Here is a 19995-nt window from a genome sequence, read left to right as displayed (position 1 = left end):
TGAGCTGCGGTGTCTGTGAGCTGCGGTGTCTGTGAGCTGCGGTGTCTGTGAGCTCCGGTGTCTGTGAGCTGCGGTGTCTGAGCTGCAGGATGTAGGTGCTGGAAATCAGACTTGGGTCTCTGGAAGAACAGTGTGTGCTCATGAGTTCTGAGCCACTTCTAGCCCCAGGGCTGGGGAAGATTTGAAATGGTTCTGCTTTGTCAAACTCCTTATGTAGCCCAGGCTAGCCTTGTCCTGTCAGTTCTCCTGTCTTCAGTGCCCTGAGCGCTGAGATTACAGACATGTGCCACCAGGCTTAGCCACTTCTCTGAATCTTACTGGATAATCCAAAGGACACAGGATTTCTGTCAGATGTTAAACTCTGCCATCAGGAAGGGTTTGTGCTGGGCCATTGTACTAGATCGGTCAGCCTGCTGGTGCAGGGCTCGAGGCCAGAGGGTTCTCTTTCTGCTGACATTCTGGAATCTTTTTGTTTTGCTTTGTTTTCAAGAAAGGGTTTCTCTGTAGCCCTGGCTGTCCTGGAACTCGCTATGTGGAACTCACAGAGATCTGATTGCCTCTGCCTCCCAAGTGCTGGGCGTGATGTTGACAGGGATTTGGAAGAATCTGAGGACAAATTGCCCTGCAGGGTGGTGTTAAGTCTGGGGTGCAGTGTGGACACTTGTGTTGGGAGCATACCTGGTTTGCTGAGATGGCTCAGTGGGCAAAGTCACCGCCAAGCCTGGAGACCCGAACTGGGCTGCTGGGACAGCCATCTCAAACAGTTGTCCTCTCCCCTCCACTGTGTGAATGCTTGCCCAGCACTCATGAAATAAAGATGTAATAAAGAAATTAAACTATAATAAAACAAGAATATTCTAAGCAGAAAATCTTAGGCTAGCCAGGCCATGGAGATCCACAGGTCTGGATACCCAGTTCTTGGAAGCTTGCTTGGCTCGAAGTGTTGATGGTAAAGAACAACATACCTCCTTGGCCTAGCAGAGAAAGCAGAAAGGTCTAGGCTGGAAGGCAGAATGGACTTTCTCTAAAAAGAAGATGCTCTGAGGAAAGGGTTGGCTAGAGATACCCATGATAAATGTCCCTCCTTCCCACAGCCACAGCCACTTTTAAAACCATCCACAGAATAACCCTCAAAAACACCATTCTGTGCTTTGACTTTTTGCCTCGAACTCAGTCACCGAATGCACACTGCTGCAGTAATGGTTCTGTGCAGGGAGCTGCATCCAGAGGAAGCTAAGCAGACACTCATGCAGAGTGAGGCTGACCAGCGTAGCCTGTCCTCCGCACTCAGCACTCACTGTCTCCTTTTAGAGCTGCCTGAAGACCGAGAATGTGCAAATCTAGAGAAATGGAAATTCAGAAGAGCGATAGTTTTGGAGGAAATGTAGAACTTGGGATTTTGTCAGGCTAGATTGAATAGTGATATTTGTTGTGACAGTTGATGTGGGTGAAGCTAGGGCTGTGCTCAGGGTTTTAGGGAGAGCCAGCCATGCGCAGGAGGAAGGTGGAGTGGGCAGGGCAGCGGGGGAGACACGGGGGGGGGGGCTTGTTTGATTGGCTCACACAGGGCTGGGGAGTCTACAGTGGTTGTCCCTGCACTGGAGAAGTGGGGTGTCACAGTGGCTGTCTGCTCTGGGGAAGTGGGTGTCATAGTGGCTGCTCTGGGGAAGTGGGGTGTAGCTGCGTGGGAAAGCAGAGGACCAGTAGGTGCCTACTCTGTGAAGCTCTACCTCAGCAGTGCCAATCTAGAGCCGGAGGCCTGGATGCTCCCCAGATGTGGCTGCTGTTGAGTACATGTGGAAGCTGCTCAGGGGAAGGCAGCCACTCTACTGCTTCTTCTGGGATCCCTTTCTGTCTGGGTCGTTCTTGGAAGGTCTTTCAGCCTCAGTTAATCATCTGGATGCTGCCTGCCACAGAGGTGTGCCTTCTAGGTGATTCCGAGTCCTTTCAAGATGATGGTTTTAAGCCAGGCACGGTGGCACATACCATTTAGTCACAGCTTGTGGGAGCTGGAGAGGGAGCTAGCTCCTGGTTAGGAACTGATACCAGAGCATGGTATGAGGTGAGGAGGTGGAAGCTGACTAAGAATTTCCCTCCCCCCCTCCCTCCCTCCCTCCCTCCCTCCCTCCCTCCCCAGTTTTTTTTTTTAAAGATTTATTTATTTATTTATTTATTTTTATGTAAGTATACTGTAGCTGTCTTCAGATGCACCAGAAGAGGGCATCAGATCTCATTATGGGTGGTTGTGAGCCACCATGTGGTTGCTGGGATTTGAACTTTGGANACTCACTTTGTAGACCATGCTGGCCTCGAGCTCAGAAATCCGCCTGCCTCTGCCTCTGCCTCCCGAGTGCTGGGATCAAAGGCGTGCGCCACCACGCCTGGCCCCTCCCTCCTTTTTGTCTTGACAAAATGTCATTGTGTAGTCCTGACTGTCCTTGAACTCAGAGACCCACCATCTTCTGCCTCCCTGGTGCTGGGATGGGGGTGTGAGGCAACGCACCTGGAAGCTCTTCCTGTTTATGAGGCCCCGAGACACTGAAGAGAGAAGTAAGTGACTTGCAGGGACATGGCGAGGCCTCAGGAAAGGTTAGCTGGCCTGTTGCTGTGGTCAGTTGATCAGTACAGGGACAGAACTGTCCAGAGTGCGAGGGACAAATGCTGGATGAGAGGTTTGGGGGCAGGAAGGCCATGACTGAAAGGTGAGTGAATGATGTGTGCTCTCCCAGGAGCGCTGTGGATCCTGAGGTGGCACATGGCTAGAAGGCTTCAGTTTCCACTCTCCCACTGAAGGGAGGTCCTCAGCCTAACTACACAAGATAGATTCCCTGTGCTTTACGGAGAGAAGGGAAAGAGTTCTGGTTCTGCCCCCGTTATTTTGAAAGGGAGTTCTGTTTTGGAGAGGGAGGTCTGAGGTTAGACAGTCTTTAAATCTGTCAGGCTGGAGGTAGTGTTATCTGTGACCTGTCCCATCCACTCCGTGACAGGAAACAAACCCAGAAGGCTCTCTCTGTCTGTGGTGCTATTTCTGGTAAGATAATGCGCATAGGCATTTTCTTTGGGCAAATCTGCAAAGGAGCTGAAAAGTAAAGTGGAAAAGGCTTGAACAGAAATATATTTCTAAGGTAGACTCTACGCCAGTGTTAACCACAGCCCCAGCCACACAAGCGCGGCGTGCAGGGCTCTGGCAGTAGAAGCTTGTACTGATGGCGTATCCTAGCAGCAACAGCGTGTGGATGCTGTGGGCAGAAGCTGTCGGGCATTTGTCAGAAACAGCCATTTTGGGCAAGTCTCTAAATAGAGTTGCAGCCCACTTCACTCTCAGTTCTCCCATTATAGGCTTCATGTTTGTCACAGCAAGTTAGTTTTATTAACAGTTTTATTTTATGTGTATGGCTATTTTGCTTACATCTGTGTCCTCTATTTGAGCCTGGTGCCCTGGTAGGTCAGAGAGGGTGACACATCCCTTGGAACCATAGTTGTAAACAGCTGTGAGCCACAGGGTAGGGACTGGGAATCAAACCCAGGTCCTTTGCAAGAGCAGCCAGGGCTCTAACTGCTGAGCTGTCTCTGACCCCATTTTTATTTCTGAGACATGGTAAGACTATGCAGCTCTCACTGGCCCAGAACTCATTATGTACACCAGACTGGCCTTGAGCTTAGAGATCCTCCTGCCTCATCGGAAGTACTGGCTCAGAAAATATCCTCGTATGAGTCCACCAGATGTGACCTACTTGAGCTCTGAAATGTCTCCTGTGTGTGGCTGGTCTTCTGTGGCACTGCATGGTGCCCTGTTCCATCAGGCCAGTACTGATTAGTCTCTAGATAATGTCCTCCAGTGTGTAGGAAGACATCCATCCCTTCCTCAGTCGGTAGGTAGTTTTACCATGTGAACGGTTTATATGTGTTTTAATGGGGCCTCAGAACCTATCATAATGGTTCTTTTCTAGTCTAAATTCTGTACCTGCTTTTATTGGCTTTGCGCTCATTAAGCAGGTGGAGAATGATTTACAGGACTAGAGAGATGGCTCAGAAGGTAAGAGAACTGGCTGCGTTTTAAGAGGATCTGGGTTCAATCCCCAGCTCCTGCAGGCTCACAGCTGTCTATAACTCATGTCCTCTCTGGCCTCCAAGAGCACCAGACACACCTCTAATATACAGACCTACGTGTACGAAGATTTTATATAAAATGTTAAAAAGTAATCTGATTTCCCTGTTCTCTGTGGTTTGCTCTCTGGTTTCCTATTCTCTGGAGTGTGCTGTGCTGACTTAGTTCTGTAATCCCAGAGCCCAAGAGCCTGAGTCAGAAGCCCCACTGTGCAAGCTGCACTGAGCTGCAGTGAGCTCCAGCCTGGGCTGCAGAGTGAGGTGCTGCCTCTTAATAAAAGAATAGGTGAAAAATTTAAATGAATATTTCAACATTTCTCTCTGCTGTTAGTAACGTCTTTACATCACAAAATTTGGTAGTGTTGTTAATCACAATAATTACTGTTTTTTCCCATCTCACAAAGTGTGCATTTGTAAAATTTTATGTGACATTTAACAAATTATCTTTGAAAATTACTGTTCTTGGGCTGGTGAGATGGCTCAGTGGGTAAGAGCACCCGACTGCTCTTCCGAAGGTCCGAAGTTCAAATCCCAGCAACCACATGGTGGCTCACAACCACCCATAATGAGACCTGATGCCCTTTTCTGGTGCGTCTGAAGACAGCTACAGTGAACTTACATATAATAAATAAATAAATAAATAAATAAATAAATAAATAATCTTAAAAAAAAAAGAAAATTACTGTCCTTTGGGCTGGAAATGGAGCTCAGTCAGTAAAATGCTTGCCTCTCATACACAGAGCCCTGGGCCGAGTCTCAGCACCTTGTAAAGACATAGGGCCTAGTGCACACCTGTAACTCACACCTGTAGTTCACACCTGGGGCGTGGAGCAGGAGGGTCCAGAATCCAGGGTTCTCGGCTGCAACAGTGAGTTTAAAAGCTAGCTTGAGCTACTTGAGACACTGTCTCAAAGCCATAAGGTTAGCATTCCATTTACCATGTTAGACAAGGTGGGTCTGTGCCTCTAATCCTCATACTTGGGACACTGAGGCAGCAGGGTTGTGAGTTCAAGGCTGCACGCTGCCATGAACCTCTGAACCTGCAAGCCAGCCCCGACTAAATGTTGTTTTTGTTTTATTTTTGGTTTTTGGAGACAGGGTTTCTCTGTATAGCCCTGGCTGTCCTGGAACTCACTCTGTAGACCAGGCTGGCCTCAAACTCAGAATTCCACCTGCCTCTGCCTTCCAAGTACTGGGATTAAAGGTGTGCGCCACCTCACCCGGCTAAATGTTGTTCTTTATAAGAGTTGTCATGGTTATGGTGTCTGTTCACAGCAAGGAAATCCACACTAAGACAGCCTTTCTCAGAAGAATTTACAAAAGCAAACAAAACAAAAATAACCATTGTCCACTTTCTGCCTCTTACCCTCAGTGCTGGGGAGAAGTCTTGTTTTCATTGGATGGGTGTGCAGTGTGTGCTGAAAGAGTATCAGACATCACCTAAAAGTCGCTACGGCTTCCTGAATTGAGGCTGTTGTTAATGATTTCAGAAAGGATCTGGTATAGATTTTTTTCCTAGTAGAAAATCAATAACAATCTCGGAGATTGTCCCTGTGTTACAGCCTCTGTACCTGTTGGGTATGGCAGACTTGTTTTGTAGAATTTTTCAGCAATCATATATTTTCTTTGAAAACATAAAAGTGGGGGCTGGTGAGATGGCTCAGTGGGTAAGAGCACTCGACTGCTCTTCGAAAGGTCCAGAGTTCAAATCCCAGCAACCACATGGTGGCTAACAACCATCTGTAATGAGATCTGGCGCCCTCTTCTGGAGTGTCTGAAGACAGCTACAGTGTACTTACATATAATAAATAAATAAATCTTTAAAAAAAAAAAGAACTCTAATTGCTGGGCTAGTGAGATGGCTCAGTGGGTAAGAGCACTCGACTGCTCTTCCAAAGGTCCAGAGTTCAAATCCCAGCAACCACATGGTGGCTAACAACCATCTGTAATGAGATCTGGCGCCCTCTTCTGGAGTGTCTGAAGACAGCTACAGTGTACTCACATATAATAAATAAATAAATCTTTAAAAAAAAAAAAAAAAAAGAAAACATAAAAGTGGTTATAGGCTGTCTTCTCAGTGCTGGGGATTGAACGGAGGGGCTTATGCAGGCTCGGCGTGCACTCTAACCACTGAAGTGTTAGGCTCAGATCATTAGTAGACGTTAAAAAAAATAGCGTGGCTGTGGTGGCACGCGCCTTTAATCCCAGCACTTGGGAGGCAGAGGCAGGAAGATCTCTGAGTTCAAGACCAGCCTGGTCTACAGAGTGAGTTCCAGGACAGCCAGGGCTATACAGAGAAACCCTGTCTCGAAAAAAAAAAAAAAAAGAGAGAGAAAAAAGAAAAGTTTGGTTTGGTGGTTTTTTGTTATTGTCGATTTTTTTTTAAAGATCCACCTGCCTCTGCCTCCCAAGTGCTGGGATTAGGTCTGTGCCACTGTGCCTGGCTATTTATTTTATTTAATTAAAAAATTTTTTTTGTTGTTGTTTTTCAAGACAGGGTTTCTCTGTATAGCCCTGGCTATCCTGGAACTCACTTTGTAGACCAGGCTGGCCTCAAACTCAGAAATCTGCCTGCCTCTGCCTCTCGAGTGCTGGGATTAAAGGCGTGCGCTACCACGCCCGGCTCTTATATTTTAATATTTAAGCGTCGATCCAGAGGTGTAGGATCCCTGGAGTTATGAGCTGTCAGTATGGAGCTGGAGTCCTTGAAATCTCAGACACTGCTCTCCGGTTGACGCTCTTTTCCACAGAGAACCTCCCAGGTTTCCTTGTGGTTGAGACTGGTCCTAGGGCCTCAGGACATCTCTCCTGTTCTGTCCTCAGTGTTGAGTCCTGGAGGGAGTGTCTGTGCAGCCACAGCAACAGCCCTGTGTGGTCAGGCCATGGAACATCTGTGATTTCTGCAGCCAGCTCTGCACTCTGATAGAGCTGACAGCAGCAGCTTCCCCGTGAGGGCTCAGTGACTCCCTCCCGGAATGGCCATCCTCAGGGTGTCCTTCCTCCCCGTGCACTTTGTGTAGAGGCAGGCTCTCTTGCTGAGCATGCCCATACCAGGCTTCCTGGCCTACCAGTTTCCGGGAATTCTCCTGCTTAGGCCTCATCTTACTGTACACCTGGTGGGTTACAGATGCCCGCTACTAAGATTTGTTGGCTTTATGTGTGACTGCTCTAGCTGCATGTAGAGGAGTCGGATCCATTACAGATGGTTGTCAGCCACCTGTGGTTGCTGGGATTTGAACTCAGGACCTCTGGAAGAGCAGTCAGTGCTCCCAATCGATGAGCCATCTCTCCAGCCCCCATGTAACTTTTTAATGTGGGTTCTGGGATTCCAAATTGTGTGGTATATAGTTTATTCACTAAGCCATCTCTCTAGCCTACCTTTAAAACAAAAACAAAAAAACAAAAAAAAAAACAAGGTCACAAGGTCTCTCCTGGCCTGGAATTCTCCAATGAGACAAGACTGGATAGTCTGGGAGCCCTAGCTGTCTCCTCAGTTCTGTGATTACAAACACTGACTACTGTACATTTTTAATTTTTAATTTTTTAAGACTTAGTGTTTTGCCTGCAGATATATCTGTGCACCACGTGCATACCAGGTGCCTTTGAAGGCCAGAAAACGGCATTGGATCCCCTAGAACTGGAGTTACAGACAGTTGTCAGCTGTCATGTGGGTGCTCTTAACTGCTGAGCTGTCTTTCCAGCCTAGCCGTGCTTTTTCTCCCCTTTCCCTTTTCTTTTTTTTCTATTTTTCTTTTTCTTGTGTGTGTGTGTGTGTGAGAGAGAGAGAGAGAGAGAGAGAGAGAGAGAGAGAGAGAGAGAGCTTAAATTCGGGTCTTCAGGCTTACTTGGCAAGGTCTGCATCCAGTTAAGCCATTTTCCAGCCTAATATAGATATATTATCTTATTAAGATTTCTTTTGGAAGTCTTACAGTCATAGATTATTCAACAACTTTTTGTTTTGTTTTGAGATAGCCCTGGGCTTCTCTGTAGCCCATGCTGGTCTAGAACTCACAGAGATCCAGCTACTTCTGCCTCCTGAGTGCTAGGATTAAAGGCGTGCGTGCCCTACTGCACCAGGCAGTAAGATTTTTTTAAGCATCGGCTTCTTTTTTTGTTTTGCTTTGTTTTGTTTTGGTTTTTGTTTGTTTGTTTGTTTGTTTTTTTCGAGACAGGGTTTCTTTGTGTAGCCCTGGCTGTCCTGAAACTCACTCTGTAGACCAGGCTAGCCTCAAACTCAGAAATCTGCCTGCCTCTGCCTCTCAAGTGCTGGGATTAAAGGCGTGCGCCACCAAGCATTGGCTTCTTGGGCCCTTTTGAACAAAACCAAGGCCTCTGCTTGCAGATAACCAAGCTCAGAAACACTGTCATAGACTGGGTGGCTTTGTTTAGAAAAAGGCCAGACTATGAGCAGTATTTAATAGATGTGTTTATAGGCCTGTTGCAGGGTATGGTAATTAGGCGAACTGCCCTTGTCTGTGTGGCCTGGGCGGGAAAGCAGCTGCTGGATTCTGAGGGACTCTGGGCTGCAGAGCACGTGGGGAGTGGGGAAGCACGCACAGGATTCGCTGGGCCACACTCTCCTTTAACGTAATATTTTTATTGATTCTTTAAACCCTCACAGCATGCACCCTTATGCACTTGCCTCCTAGTCCTCATACGCCGTCCCTCTCCCATGGCCGCCTCCCCGCTAGAATAATAAGGGGGGGGGCATTTGATACTGTTCACATGCTGACTGGAGCATGCTTATTAAACTCCAGTGTCCATGCCCTGGCGCCCCAACAGACACCTGCGCTCCTGCCAGAGCTGCCTCGGTGGAGTTATCCTTGATGGCTTTCTCTCGAGGCTGTCAAGTTTTGGGGGAGTGCAGTGGGTGAAGGCTGTTGTTCCCAGAAGCCCTTTATATTCATCTTTCTCAACTGCATGTTCAGTCTTCGATAGCACCGCAGGAATGGCTTCCTTGCCCTTCACAGTCTGCAATGCGAGAGGGAGCACGGATCCTCACCTTCCGTGTGGTTCCTGGCCACAGCATGGAGCATGAGCGTCCACATGGTCTCCAGTGGCAGTGGGGACTGCTGAGACCTACAAGGTTCTCTGCCGAGGTACAGGCTATGGAGGTCTTTTGAGGCGGTCCAATCCGATAAATGGACCGTTGTCCTTCTTCTCAAACATCTTGTTCCTATTCAGGGAAATAGTGCTGCCGGGCAGCTTGTTGGGGGCTGGATCCACTCAAGCTCCAGGCTGCTGTACGCCCGCCGTCCTGCCCACTCTACTGGATAACGATCTGCTCCTCGGTCAATCCTTCTCTCTCCCATAGTCACAGCTGTGGGCTCTGCCTGAGCTCCGCTCCCCTCCCTCGCCGCTCCCTTCTCCATCTTCCCTTCATTTCATCTCCTAGTCGTTTACTGTAGTGGCATTGGAAGCTTCCGTGTGTCACGCCGCAAACCTGTTGCCCAGACAGCTTTCCATGGAAATGCTCGCTGCAATGAGTTGTTGGTCTGGTTTTTACCTGAGTCAGTGTGTGCGAGCACCGGTCCTGCTGACAGTCGGGTTGGGGTGCCGGGTCCTTTAGGGTTGGAGCACAGTGTACATCAAGGGAGCAGGAGTGAGGCGAGGGCAGCCTCACCCGGGAATCATACTCGCCAGGCGGTTTAAAACTACATGGTCATTCCAGGTGGTACTTCAGTTAATCTTTTTTTTTTTTTTTTTTTTTAAAGATTTATTTATTTATTATATGTAAGTACACTATAGCTGTCTTCAGACATTCCAGAAGAGGGCGCCAGATCTCGTTGCGGATGGTTGTGAGCCACCATGTGGTTGCTGGGATTTGAACTCTGGATCTTCGGAAGAGCAGTCGGGTGCTCTTACCCACTGAGCCATCTCACCAGCCCCTAATCTTTTTATTTATTTGGTAAAGCATGATAGTACAAACTTCCTAATTTATTTTAAATGCTTTAAAATTGTGGCAAGATATACACAATATAAAATTTTTATTGTAAAAGCTCTGCAGCTTTCATTACAGCCACACAGTTCTGTAGCCAGTATCCACTGCCAGCTGCAGGACAACTCCCTTCTATGTCCCACGCAAGAACCTTGTACCCTCCCAGTCAATCCTTAACTTCAGAGCCCTGGGCAGCTGCCTTTCTCTCTGAATTTGACTGCTAGAGATTCCTCTCAGAAGTGCAGTTAGGCAACTTTTACTTTTTTTTGCAGAGGGCTTATTGCATATTTTTTTTTCCAGGCTTATCTCACAGGGTTTAGAGTCTCTTCTTTCTAAAGCTTACATTCCATCCAAGGCTTACACGCAAGCACCTTGTTATCTTTGCCAATGTAAAAGTCTGGAAATAAGTCACTTGTCAGCATCGGGCCCTGCCAGTCCTTTACTGATTGATTTGACGTGAGTGTGTTTCATACGCACTTTTAAGATCACACTTGGCCATGCAGAGTAACCAAGACTCAGCTGTGACTATCTGAAGGCTGGTGACTTTATAGGGAGAGATGCTGGAGAGGTGGCTCTTGCAGAGGACCTGGTTTTGATTCCTAGCCCCCAACCCCCACCCCACACACATGGTGGTTCTCACTCTCTCACAGTCACAGATCCAGGGATCTGGTGCCCACCTTTGACCTCCTCCTTAGGCTCCAATACAGACACAGTACATCCACCTACAAATCAAGAGAACCAGAGTTGGTTTCCCAGCCAGCCCTCAGCTAGGGAGAGGGAGAGGGACAGGCAGAGTGTGAGCTCAGGCTTCCTACCCACCACCCTGGAGTTCAGCTCCAGGGAATTGGATGCCCTCTCCTGGCTCCATGGATACATGTGCACCAAAGTATCCCCTGCATAGAGCACATGCATATGCAGAATTAAAAGTCCTAAGAAATGTAAATGTACAGGAGGGAAAGCACTTGGTGACCAGGAGTTGGAAATGAAAAGTGACGTGGGAGATTGTATAGTGCCGAGGACCAAGCAAGTGTAGTTGCTAGAAGAGAGCAGGAACTTAATCCTTCAGCTTCAGTCATAGCTACAGTCTGTGCCTGCAGGACAGTAGTGGCGTGCGCACTCCTTTGATGCCAGCACTCAGGAGGCAGGCCGGCCTCAGGTTCAGACCAGCCTCCTCTGTAAAGCTAAGCCTACCTAGAGGAACCTTGTCTTGAAGAACAGAAACAAAACAAAATGAACATCTACAATAATTTGAAATATGTTTGTCATCCTACTTCAATTTTTTTTTTTTTAATTTATTGAACCAGGCATGGTGGTGCACATCTTAAATCCCAGTGCTTGGGAGGCAGAGTCAGGTGGAGCTTTGTGAGTTTGGGTCTAGCTTGTCTGTGTCTCAAATTCTAGGCCAGCCAAGGGGTAAATTTCCAGAAACATTACTACTATCATCATCATCATCGTTATCACCATCATCATCGTCTGTGCACCTGTTCGTCCATATGTGGTGTGTGCCTCAGTGCTCAGTTTCTCGTTCTTTCTCATGCTGCAGTACAGTGAAGCTCTGCTGTGGTCAGGTTTACTGTCTGTCTCTGTTCCTCTCGCTCTAGGAAAGCTGGGATTACAGATAGGCACCGCTGTGCCCTGCTGTTGATGTGGGTCCCCAGGGTCTGACTCAGATCGGCAAGCTTGCTCAGCAAGTGCTGGCCTATCTCTCTCTGCCAGTTAGGCCATCACACCAGCCCTCTCTTCCTTAATTCTTGATGTCCAGTTGAAGTAGGTTACAGGGTATGTCCAGAGTCCTGGGCTCTGAGAGTGTGTGGGAGCAGCAGTCACTTCTGAAGGCTGTTGGCTGGATTAATTTTCACCTGGATGTGTAAAAGTTGTAAGCATGCCATTACTAAAAATAGGTGCCGCTCAGACCTCTCCTGTATATGTACTGAATGCATCTATTTTGGGGCCCTGTCGCACTGCCAAGATGCCCTAATCTCCCATAGCAGCTGAGCATGCTCCTTACCCTAAGTGACAAGCCTGCTTCCTTCTCCATCGTAGCTGGCACACAGGGTCGTTGTGTCTCAGTACTGCAGGCGCATGGGTAAATGTGCCCTGATTTCCTTCCCTTTAGGGGTCTCTTGCACAGCTGCCCTCCTCATGTGGAAGTGTTTAAATGCCAGTAGGTGATGAGAATCACTAAGCAGGGTTAACTTGGGAAATGACCCAGGTAACAGTAGCCATGGCTGGCTTCAAACTCAGAGGTCTGCTGGTCTCTGCCTCCCCATTGCTGGGACTAAAGGTGTGTGCCACCACACCCTGCTGACCGTGTGTATCGTTATAGTAGTGGTGGTGTGGCCCTGGAGGGGTCCTGGAACTTAGTGAAGCCTGGAGAGTGTAGCCTCTCAGTTCACAGGCCTGACTGAAATAATTTCTGGGAGGGAAAGTTGACTTTGTTGATGTAGATTATGGGCTGTCACAGCAGGTGGGGCAGGGGCTGTCTGTGGTGAGGACTGTTGGCCCTCACACACCAATGACCCAGGAAGCAGAGAATACAGGAAATAGAGACAGACAGGTTAGAGCATGAAAGGCCTGTCCTTATGAGTTAATGCTGAAGGCAAGGCCCTCCCAGTCTTTGATACTGTAATGCAAGCCAGGGACCAAGCAGGAGCCTGTAGTCTCAGACTGTTCTGCCCATGTCCCCCATGGCCCATGGTCACCATAGCCATCTTTATAATGTAAATGAATTTAGTTCCTCCTGACTAGTCTCAAGTCTTAACCACTGCAATCACAGTTCTAAAGTTCACCCTTAGCAGGAAGATGCCGCTCAGTAGTAGAGCCTGAAGGCTCGGTCCCGAGGGCCAAAAACAAAGCAAAACAGTGCAGGGCGAGGATATAAACCGAGTGTTACAGACTTCCAGTGTCTGGTGACAGTGCACATTGCCAGCGTGAGCCAGCAGCAGGATTGTCATGGAGACTGGACCCAGGAGAGCCACCCAAATTCTGTAGTTAGTTCTGGGTCTGGTGTCTGGGGGCCCGTGGTGGCTTTGGCCTTTGCGGCCTGTGTAGCCTGGACCAACGTCCCTCGGTGCTGTAGCTTCCATCCCTCAGCAGAGGGCCTACATTCCCTTTTTTTTTAAGATTTGTTTATTATTATACGTAAGTACACTGTAGCTGTCTTCAGATTACCATAAGAAGGCGTCAGATCTCATGGGTGATTGTGAGCCACCATGTGGTTGCTGGGATTTGAACTCAGGACCTTCAGAAGAGCAGTTGGTACTCTTACCCACTGAGCCATCTCACCAGCCCCCGTCCTTCAGTCTTTAGTCCTGTGCACCTGCGGACCAGCACCATGTGGACAGTGTTGAGCTCCATCAGCTGGAGTTGTCGCTGGGCCTCCTTTGCGAACATATAGAATGACATTTTCCTAGGCAGCCCCTTTCTGTCAGTGTGCCCCTTTGGCTCTCTCTGATTGAGACAGGCTCTTGCCAGAGGCTGGTCTGGAACTTGCTCTATAGTTCATGTTGCTTTCAGATTTAAGGTTGGCGTGTAATTTAAGTGTTCACCGTCCACGCTGCCGCTTGGCAGGCTGGTTTTCTTAACCCCCTCAAGAATAGCCAGCAGGCAAGGCTGCCAGCCGCCGGGATGTCCGGCCCGCACTTGTAACATCCTCCTCATCTTCACACAAACTGGTATGGTCAGGGTTAGTGGTCGCATCCAGCTGTCTCCTTCGTATTACTGTGACCCCGTACTTGACAGGGAATCCTCACAGGTGGGAATAGTCCACACAGGGACAGATGGCTGGAGCACATGGTGGCCGACGCTCTCCACAGTACTCTGGATTAAAGCTGAGCACACAGGTCAGATTTGGGTAGCAGAGCCTTCATGGGCATGTCCCTCAAGAATTCTGCCAGCCAGAACTTATCAGAAGGCTCTGCCATTGTGGAGGTAGTACCACAAGCAGGGGCCATGGCATGGAGACTTTCCAGAGCAAGCCACATACAGTGGCCGAGCGAGGCTGCCACCATAGGCCTGTGTTGTCAAATGTTGCTTGCTGGGAGTTAGGGGGTGTGGCCTTGTGGGAAGAGTTAGGGGGTGTGGCCTTGTGGGGAGAGTTAGGGGGTGTGGCCTTGTGGGGAGGGTTGCCTCACTGGGGGTGAAGCCCACACCATCCTTAGGTAGTATAAGTGCACTCGCTGTCTGTCTGCCTCTCTGCGTGTCTCTGTCTGTCTGTCTCTGGTTTTGTCTGTCTCTGTCTCTCTCTGGGATTGTGAGCCTCAAATTGAGTGTTCTCTTTTATAAGTGACCTTAGTCATGGTATGTCTTCATAGCAATAGAAAAGCAACTAAGCCATGGTATTGCACAGCAAGCTCCCCGTTGCCTGTGAGGATTAGCTGGGTGGGTATGGAGTCTGCTGTATTCACATCTGGGAAATGGCTTCTGTAAAAGGAAAGCTGGAAGTGCCCAAGGTCTCTGTCCAGAAGCCTGGGGCCGTGACTCAATGATAGGTTGCTCAGCCAGGACTCAGCACACAGAGGAGCTTGGTTTTGGACTCCAGCACCAAAAACCAAATAGAAAAGAAATGAACAAGAAGGCCAGTGAAGTCAATTATGATATGACCATATTAGTAAAGTCCTCAGAGGGGCTGGAAAGAAGGTCAGCAGTTAAGAGCACTGGCTGTTGTTCCAGAGGTCCTGGGTTCAGTTCCCAGCCCCTACGTGGTGGCTCCTAAGTGCTTCTTATTCTTATTTCAGTTTCAGGGCATCTGATGCCTCCCCTTTTAAAATTCTAATTTTTTGTTTTGTTTTGTTTTGTTTTTCGAGACAGGGTTTCTCTATACAGTCCTGGCTATCCTGGAACTAACCTGTAGACCAGGTTGGCCTCGAACTCAGAAATCCGCCTGCCTCTGCCTCCCAAGTGCTGGGATTACAGGTGTGCGCCACCACTGCCCAGCAAAATTCTAATTTTTATTCTATGTGAGTACATGTTTTGCCTGCCTGTATGTGCATGCGGTGCCCACAGAAAACTAGAATAGAGTTTTGCATCTCCTGGAACTGGAGTTACAGACTTCTGTAAGCTGCCCTGTGGATGCTAGGAATTGAACCCAGGTTCTGTAAGAGGTGGGTTGGAAGAGCAGGCCCCTTAATTGCTGAGCCATTTCTCCAGCCAAAATGATTCCCTTTTCTGGACTGTGCAGGCACTAGGTACCAATGTGATGCACACATACATGCAGGCAAAGCACTCCACCGGTGGTGATCAGGGCAAGTCTAGGAAGCAAAGCAGTCCTTGGTGAAGCTGACACCAGCAGAGATGGCTTGGGTAGGCCTGTATTAGTTACTCTGCTCTGCTTCCTTTAGAGGGAGGGTATGATTTCAGTATATTTCCATATCCTTTAGTATAGAGGGCGGGTATGATTTCAGTATATTTCCGTATCCTTTAGTATAGAGGGCGGGTATGATTTCAGTATATTTCCGTATCCTTTAGTATAGAGGGAGGGTATGATTTCAGTATATTTCCGTATCCTTTAGTATAGAGGGAGGGTATGNTATTTCCGTATCCTTTAGTATAGAGGGAGGGTATGATTTCAGTATATTTCCGTATCCTTTAGTATAGAGGGAGGGTATGATTTCAGTATATTTCCATATCCTTTAGTATAGAGGGAGGGTATGATTTCAGTATATTTCCGTATCCTTTAGTATAGAGGGGGGGTCAGTGCAGAAGCTCCTCCAGGTGCATGGTTCACATCAGTGCTAGCTGCTGGGGACTGTTTTGGGGTTGAGAACCTTCCGGACATGGGCCTCTGTTTTCTGACTCACAGAGATATTAATGCGGTGCCTTTTGCTTGCATGGGTGTGGGACCACACAGCTTCCTTGTCATGATGAACAATCCTTTCAATCTATAAACCAAGAAGAACAAAAGCCCCACTTAGATATAATAATACATAAATCTTTAAAAAAAACAAAACAAAAAAAAACAACTCTAGGGCTGGAGAGATGGCTCAGCAGTTAGGAGTACTGGCTGCCTTCCCGAAGACTCTGGTTTGATTGGCAAACTCATGGCAGATCACAGCCATCTGTAGTTGGAGCTGTAGGGACCCCAGCTCCTCTTCTGGCCGTCATGCAGCTGGCGCACAGACGTATTCCGTGCACATAAGGTGTACATCTCAAACATAAAGTCAGTAAGGCCTTGTGTCATCGGCTGCCATAGCACTTGAGTAACAGAAGGACTTCCACGGCGCAGGCGCCCAGAGGACCTCAGCTTTGTGAGTGCACTGCAGGCTGGACACTTGTGTGACCTGTGGCGGTGTCCACAGCCGGCAGCGACCTCACTCCTGGTTCCCTTGCTGCTTTTCCAGGCTCATTTTAGGAAAAAGGAGAGGATGGAAGAGAAGGTGAGACAGACAGACAGACAGCCGAGTGGAGGGGAGTGCAAAGCCCACAGCCCTTGGTTGTTCTCAGAAGATGCCCTTGGCACGTCCTGGGCGCAGTGCCTGCTGTTCCAGCACCAGGTGCTACCCTGTAAAGTTATTTGGAGGTGTAAACAAGAGCCCGTTCTTAGTTACTGTGGCACTTGTTCTGTTTGCACTGATTTGTGAATATCTTCTTGAATGTGACCTCCCTGTGACCTCTGACTTCAGGTGCTGCTCGTGAGCAGTAGCCGCCATCCAGACCGATGGATTGTCCCTGGAGGAGGCATGGAGCCTGAGGAGGAGCCAAGTGTGGCAGCTGTCCGGGAAGTGTGTGAGGAGGTACGTGCTGATGGCCTGTCCTGAGGTGCTGCTGTCCCCATCTCAGACCCTGGAGTGGTGTCCTCGTCACCCTGAAAGACAGCACTCACAGTTACAGTGCTGTGACATGACAGCATTTGTCCCCATTCCCTGCAGGAGGAAGCTGTCAATAGTGGTGGTGTCTAGTGACACCTGTCAGGCCTTTGTGACTTCTTGTGGCTCTCCTCCAGCATCACCTCTGGTACTTGTCACAGATCAAATGTCAGTGCTAAGAGGAGGCAGCTGCTTGGGGAAGCTCGTTCTCAGTTACATTGCGGAGGGGAGACCTGTTGCCATGGCTACTGAGACAGTGCTGGTTTTGGTATGGCTGGAGAGGTCATACTGTGTGCACTGGAGGGCTGGGATGTGGCTTAGTGGAAGACGCTTCCCTAGCATGCCCAAGACCCACGTTCAGGCTCCAGGGATTCTCTCTCTGAAAAGAAGAGCTTACGGTCTAAGGGAGAGAGAGGCCAAGAGTGGAAGGCAAGAGGAAGGAGCACTCCAGCCTGCAGGGCCCAGCAGTCAGCTCTGCTAGTGCAGCCTTGCCGAGGACGTGTGAAGAGCAGCTGCTTCTCTCATCCCCATGAGCTTCCTTGGCACGCGTAGTTAGTCGTTTTTAAAAATGTATTTGCTTGTTCTAGTGGGAGTTAAGCCTGATGTGAAGTAGCATTGAGGACACTAAGGGCCCGAGAATACACTTCAGTGGTCAGGTTCTTGTCTAACATGTGCGGGGGCAACTCTAGTTCCACAAAACCAAACAGAAAGGTTCTTGGGACTAGGCTGTGGCCCAATTTGTACAGTTTGTGACCTCGAATTCCTGAGTCTTGAGGGCAACTGGGATCCTGGTACAGGCCTGTAATCCCAGCACTAAGAAGTGGAGGCAGCAGAGAGAGTTAGAGGCAGCCTGAGCTGCAGAGACCTGCCTGCCATTTCCGTCAGTCGGGCTCTTGCTGAAGCCCCAAGAGTCTCTTACCTAGAGTGTTTTTGAGGCTCTGTCCCTCTTGCCCTGGCTGTAGGGGACCGTGACACCTGTGGGCAGTGGCCATGCCCACCTCAGCCTCCCTTGTCGTCCTACTGTCCTTTGGCTGTTGTCTGTCCCTGTATGGTAGCAGCCTGACCCTGACCCTCCTTGTCCCATCTCACCCTCAGCAAGCACAGGGGCTGCACGGTTGCCTCAGGTCTCCTTATTGGAGGAGAGATCTGGGCTCAGAGCAGCTTGTGCCCAGCCTGGCTGCCTGCCCGGCTCACAGAGCCTGCTGTGTAGCCTGACTGCCTGCCCGGCTCACAGAGCCTGCTGCTGTGTAGCCTGACTGCCCGCCCGGCTCACAGAGCCTGCTGTGTGGCTTGGCTGCCCGCCCGGCTCACAGAGCCTGCTGTGTGGCTTGGCTTTCCAAGCCTCTTCAGAGTTATCAGCTGATGTAGTGTTTCATGTTCATAATCCCAGCACTGGGGGCAGAGGCAGGAGGATCACTGTAAGTTTCAGGCTAGCTTTGTTTGCATAGTGAATTGAGTTCCATATCAAGACCCTCTCTAAAAATCAATAAACCCCTTTAATCCTATAACTTAGGAGACAAAGGCAGGCAGCTCCTGCCCCACAAGTAAGCAAACTAGGTCAATAAATAATAAGAGACCAATCAATAAAATATTTTTTAATTTTAATTTAATTTTATTTATTTATTTATTTATTTTGGTTGTCCACTCCCTGCTTTGGCTGTTTCTCTGGCTTTTGTTTGGCTCCTTCCTGGCCCATCTAAGAGGTGACAGCCACCTTGGCAGTCCTATTGTAAAGTGTGTTTTAGGGACTTGATTGTGGAACCTTGGCCTGCAGCTCTGTCTCCTATGTCAGTGATTCTGAGAGCTGTTCTTATTCCTTAGCAAATCCTTTTCTTAACCTAATGAGATTTGAGCCCGCCAACTGCTCATGGGGGGCTCTGAGCAGGTCAAAAATTCCTACGAGCAGTGATTTCTATGGTCATCTCTGCGTCCTTCTCTGCTGGCCCTGCTGACTACAAGGGAAGTGAGGTGTAGCGGCCAAGTGCCTCCATCAGCTCCTGGGAGCCGTTGTCTGGATCATCACATGGGCTTGAGTCTGAGGGCTGGGAAAACGGGATAGAATTCACTGCGGATCTGCACCTGATGGGGAGGACAAATAGATAAAAACTATAATCTGAAAGGCTCAGACGACCCGTTGTTCTATTGCCTCTCCCAGTCTTGAGTCTTGGTCCTTTCCTACTGTGTGCCTGCCAGTCACCACTGTCATATGCCCGCCATCATCACAGAAGCCTCAGACAGCCTCGCATACTTCCACACTTGTGGACAGTGCTGTCTTGGCGGGTTCTAGAGTTCCTCTGTCCTCGTGTAGACCCCTTTGCTGAGCTCCTCCGGCTTAGGTAGCATGGGCTTGAGTACTGTAGGGCTGTGGATGGACAGGAGAGCGAGCATGGCCATCTTCCTCGGCCTCCCACTTTTAGGAGAGGAAGTAATATGTAAATAAATACATATCCCAGCTCATTGGCATCAGGGGCTGGCAGGATGGATTTGGCTGCTTTCCAAAGAAGTGGGGTTCTGTTCCCAGCACCGTTGCTGCGCACAGCTGCCCATGGCTCCAGCCACAGGCATTCTGAGGCCTCCTGCTGGCCTCCTTGGCCACTGAGCAGGCACACACTACACTCAGGAAAACATTCATACCCATGCACATTTGCTGTGTTTTGCCTGCTTTGTTTTGAGACAGGGTTTTTCCTGTATAGAGTCCTAGCTGTCCTGGAACTTACTCTGTAGACCAGGCTAGCCTGGAACTCCCAGAGATCCACCTGCCTCTTGAGTGCTGGGATAAAGGTGTGTGCTAGCACACCTGGCTCACACATTTGTTGTTTCTGAGGCAGGGCCTCATTATGTAGTGTTGGCTGGCCTGGAATTCACTATGTAGACAAGATTCTTCCACACCTGCCTCTGCCTGCTTCTGTTTCTCAAATGTTGGGATTAAAGGCATTTCCCACCATGTCCAGCTAAAAAACAATTTTTGTTTGTTTTTTGAGACAAGGTCTACTCTATCTATTATGTAGCCCTGGCTGTCATAGAATTTATATGTAGACCAGATTGGCCTCAAGCCTGCGGACATCCATGTGCCAATATCTTCCAGATTGGCCTCAGGCCTGCGGACATCCATGTGCCAATATCTTCCAGATTGGCCTCAGGCCTGCG

The 19995-nt window shown here is 48.9% G+C and overlaps 1 protein-coding gene across 1 annotated transcript in view; it reads left to right on the top strand.

Annotated features, from left to right (window-relative positions):
• Nudt3 (nudix hydrolase 3) overlaps positions 1 to 19995 on the top strand; it is a 46904-nt gene that overhangs the window by 9970 nt on the left and 16939 nt on the right. Inside the window, exon 2 of the mRNA XM_021186548.2 lies at positions 16666 to 16776. Within this exon, the coding sequence (XP_021042207.1) occupies positions 16666 to 16776 (111 nt within the window). The remainder of the gene's footprint in view (positions 1 to 16665; positions 16777 to 19995) is intronic.

This window comes from Mus caroli, chromosome 17 (genome assembly GCF_900094665.2).
Source record: "Mus caroli chromosome 17, CAROLI_EIJ_v1.1, whole genome shotgun sequence".
NCBI classification, from domain to species: Eukaryota; Metazoa; Chordata; class Mammalia; order Rodentia; family Muridae; genus Mus; species Mus caroli.
The sequence above is the reverse complement of the archived record's forward strand: the minus strand, read 5'-3'. Positions and strand labels throughout refer to the sequence as shown.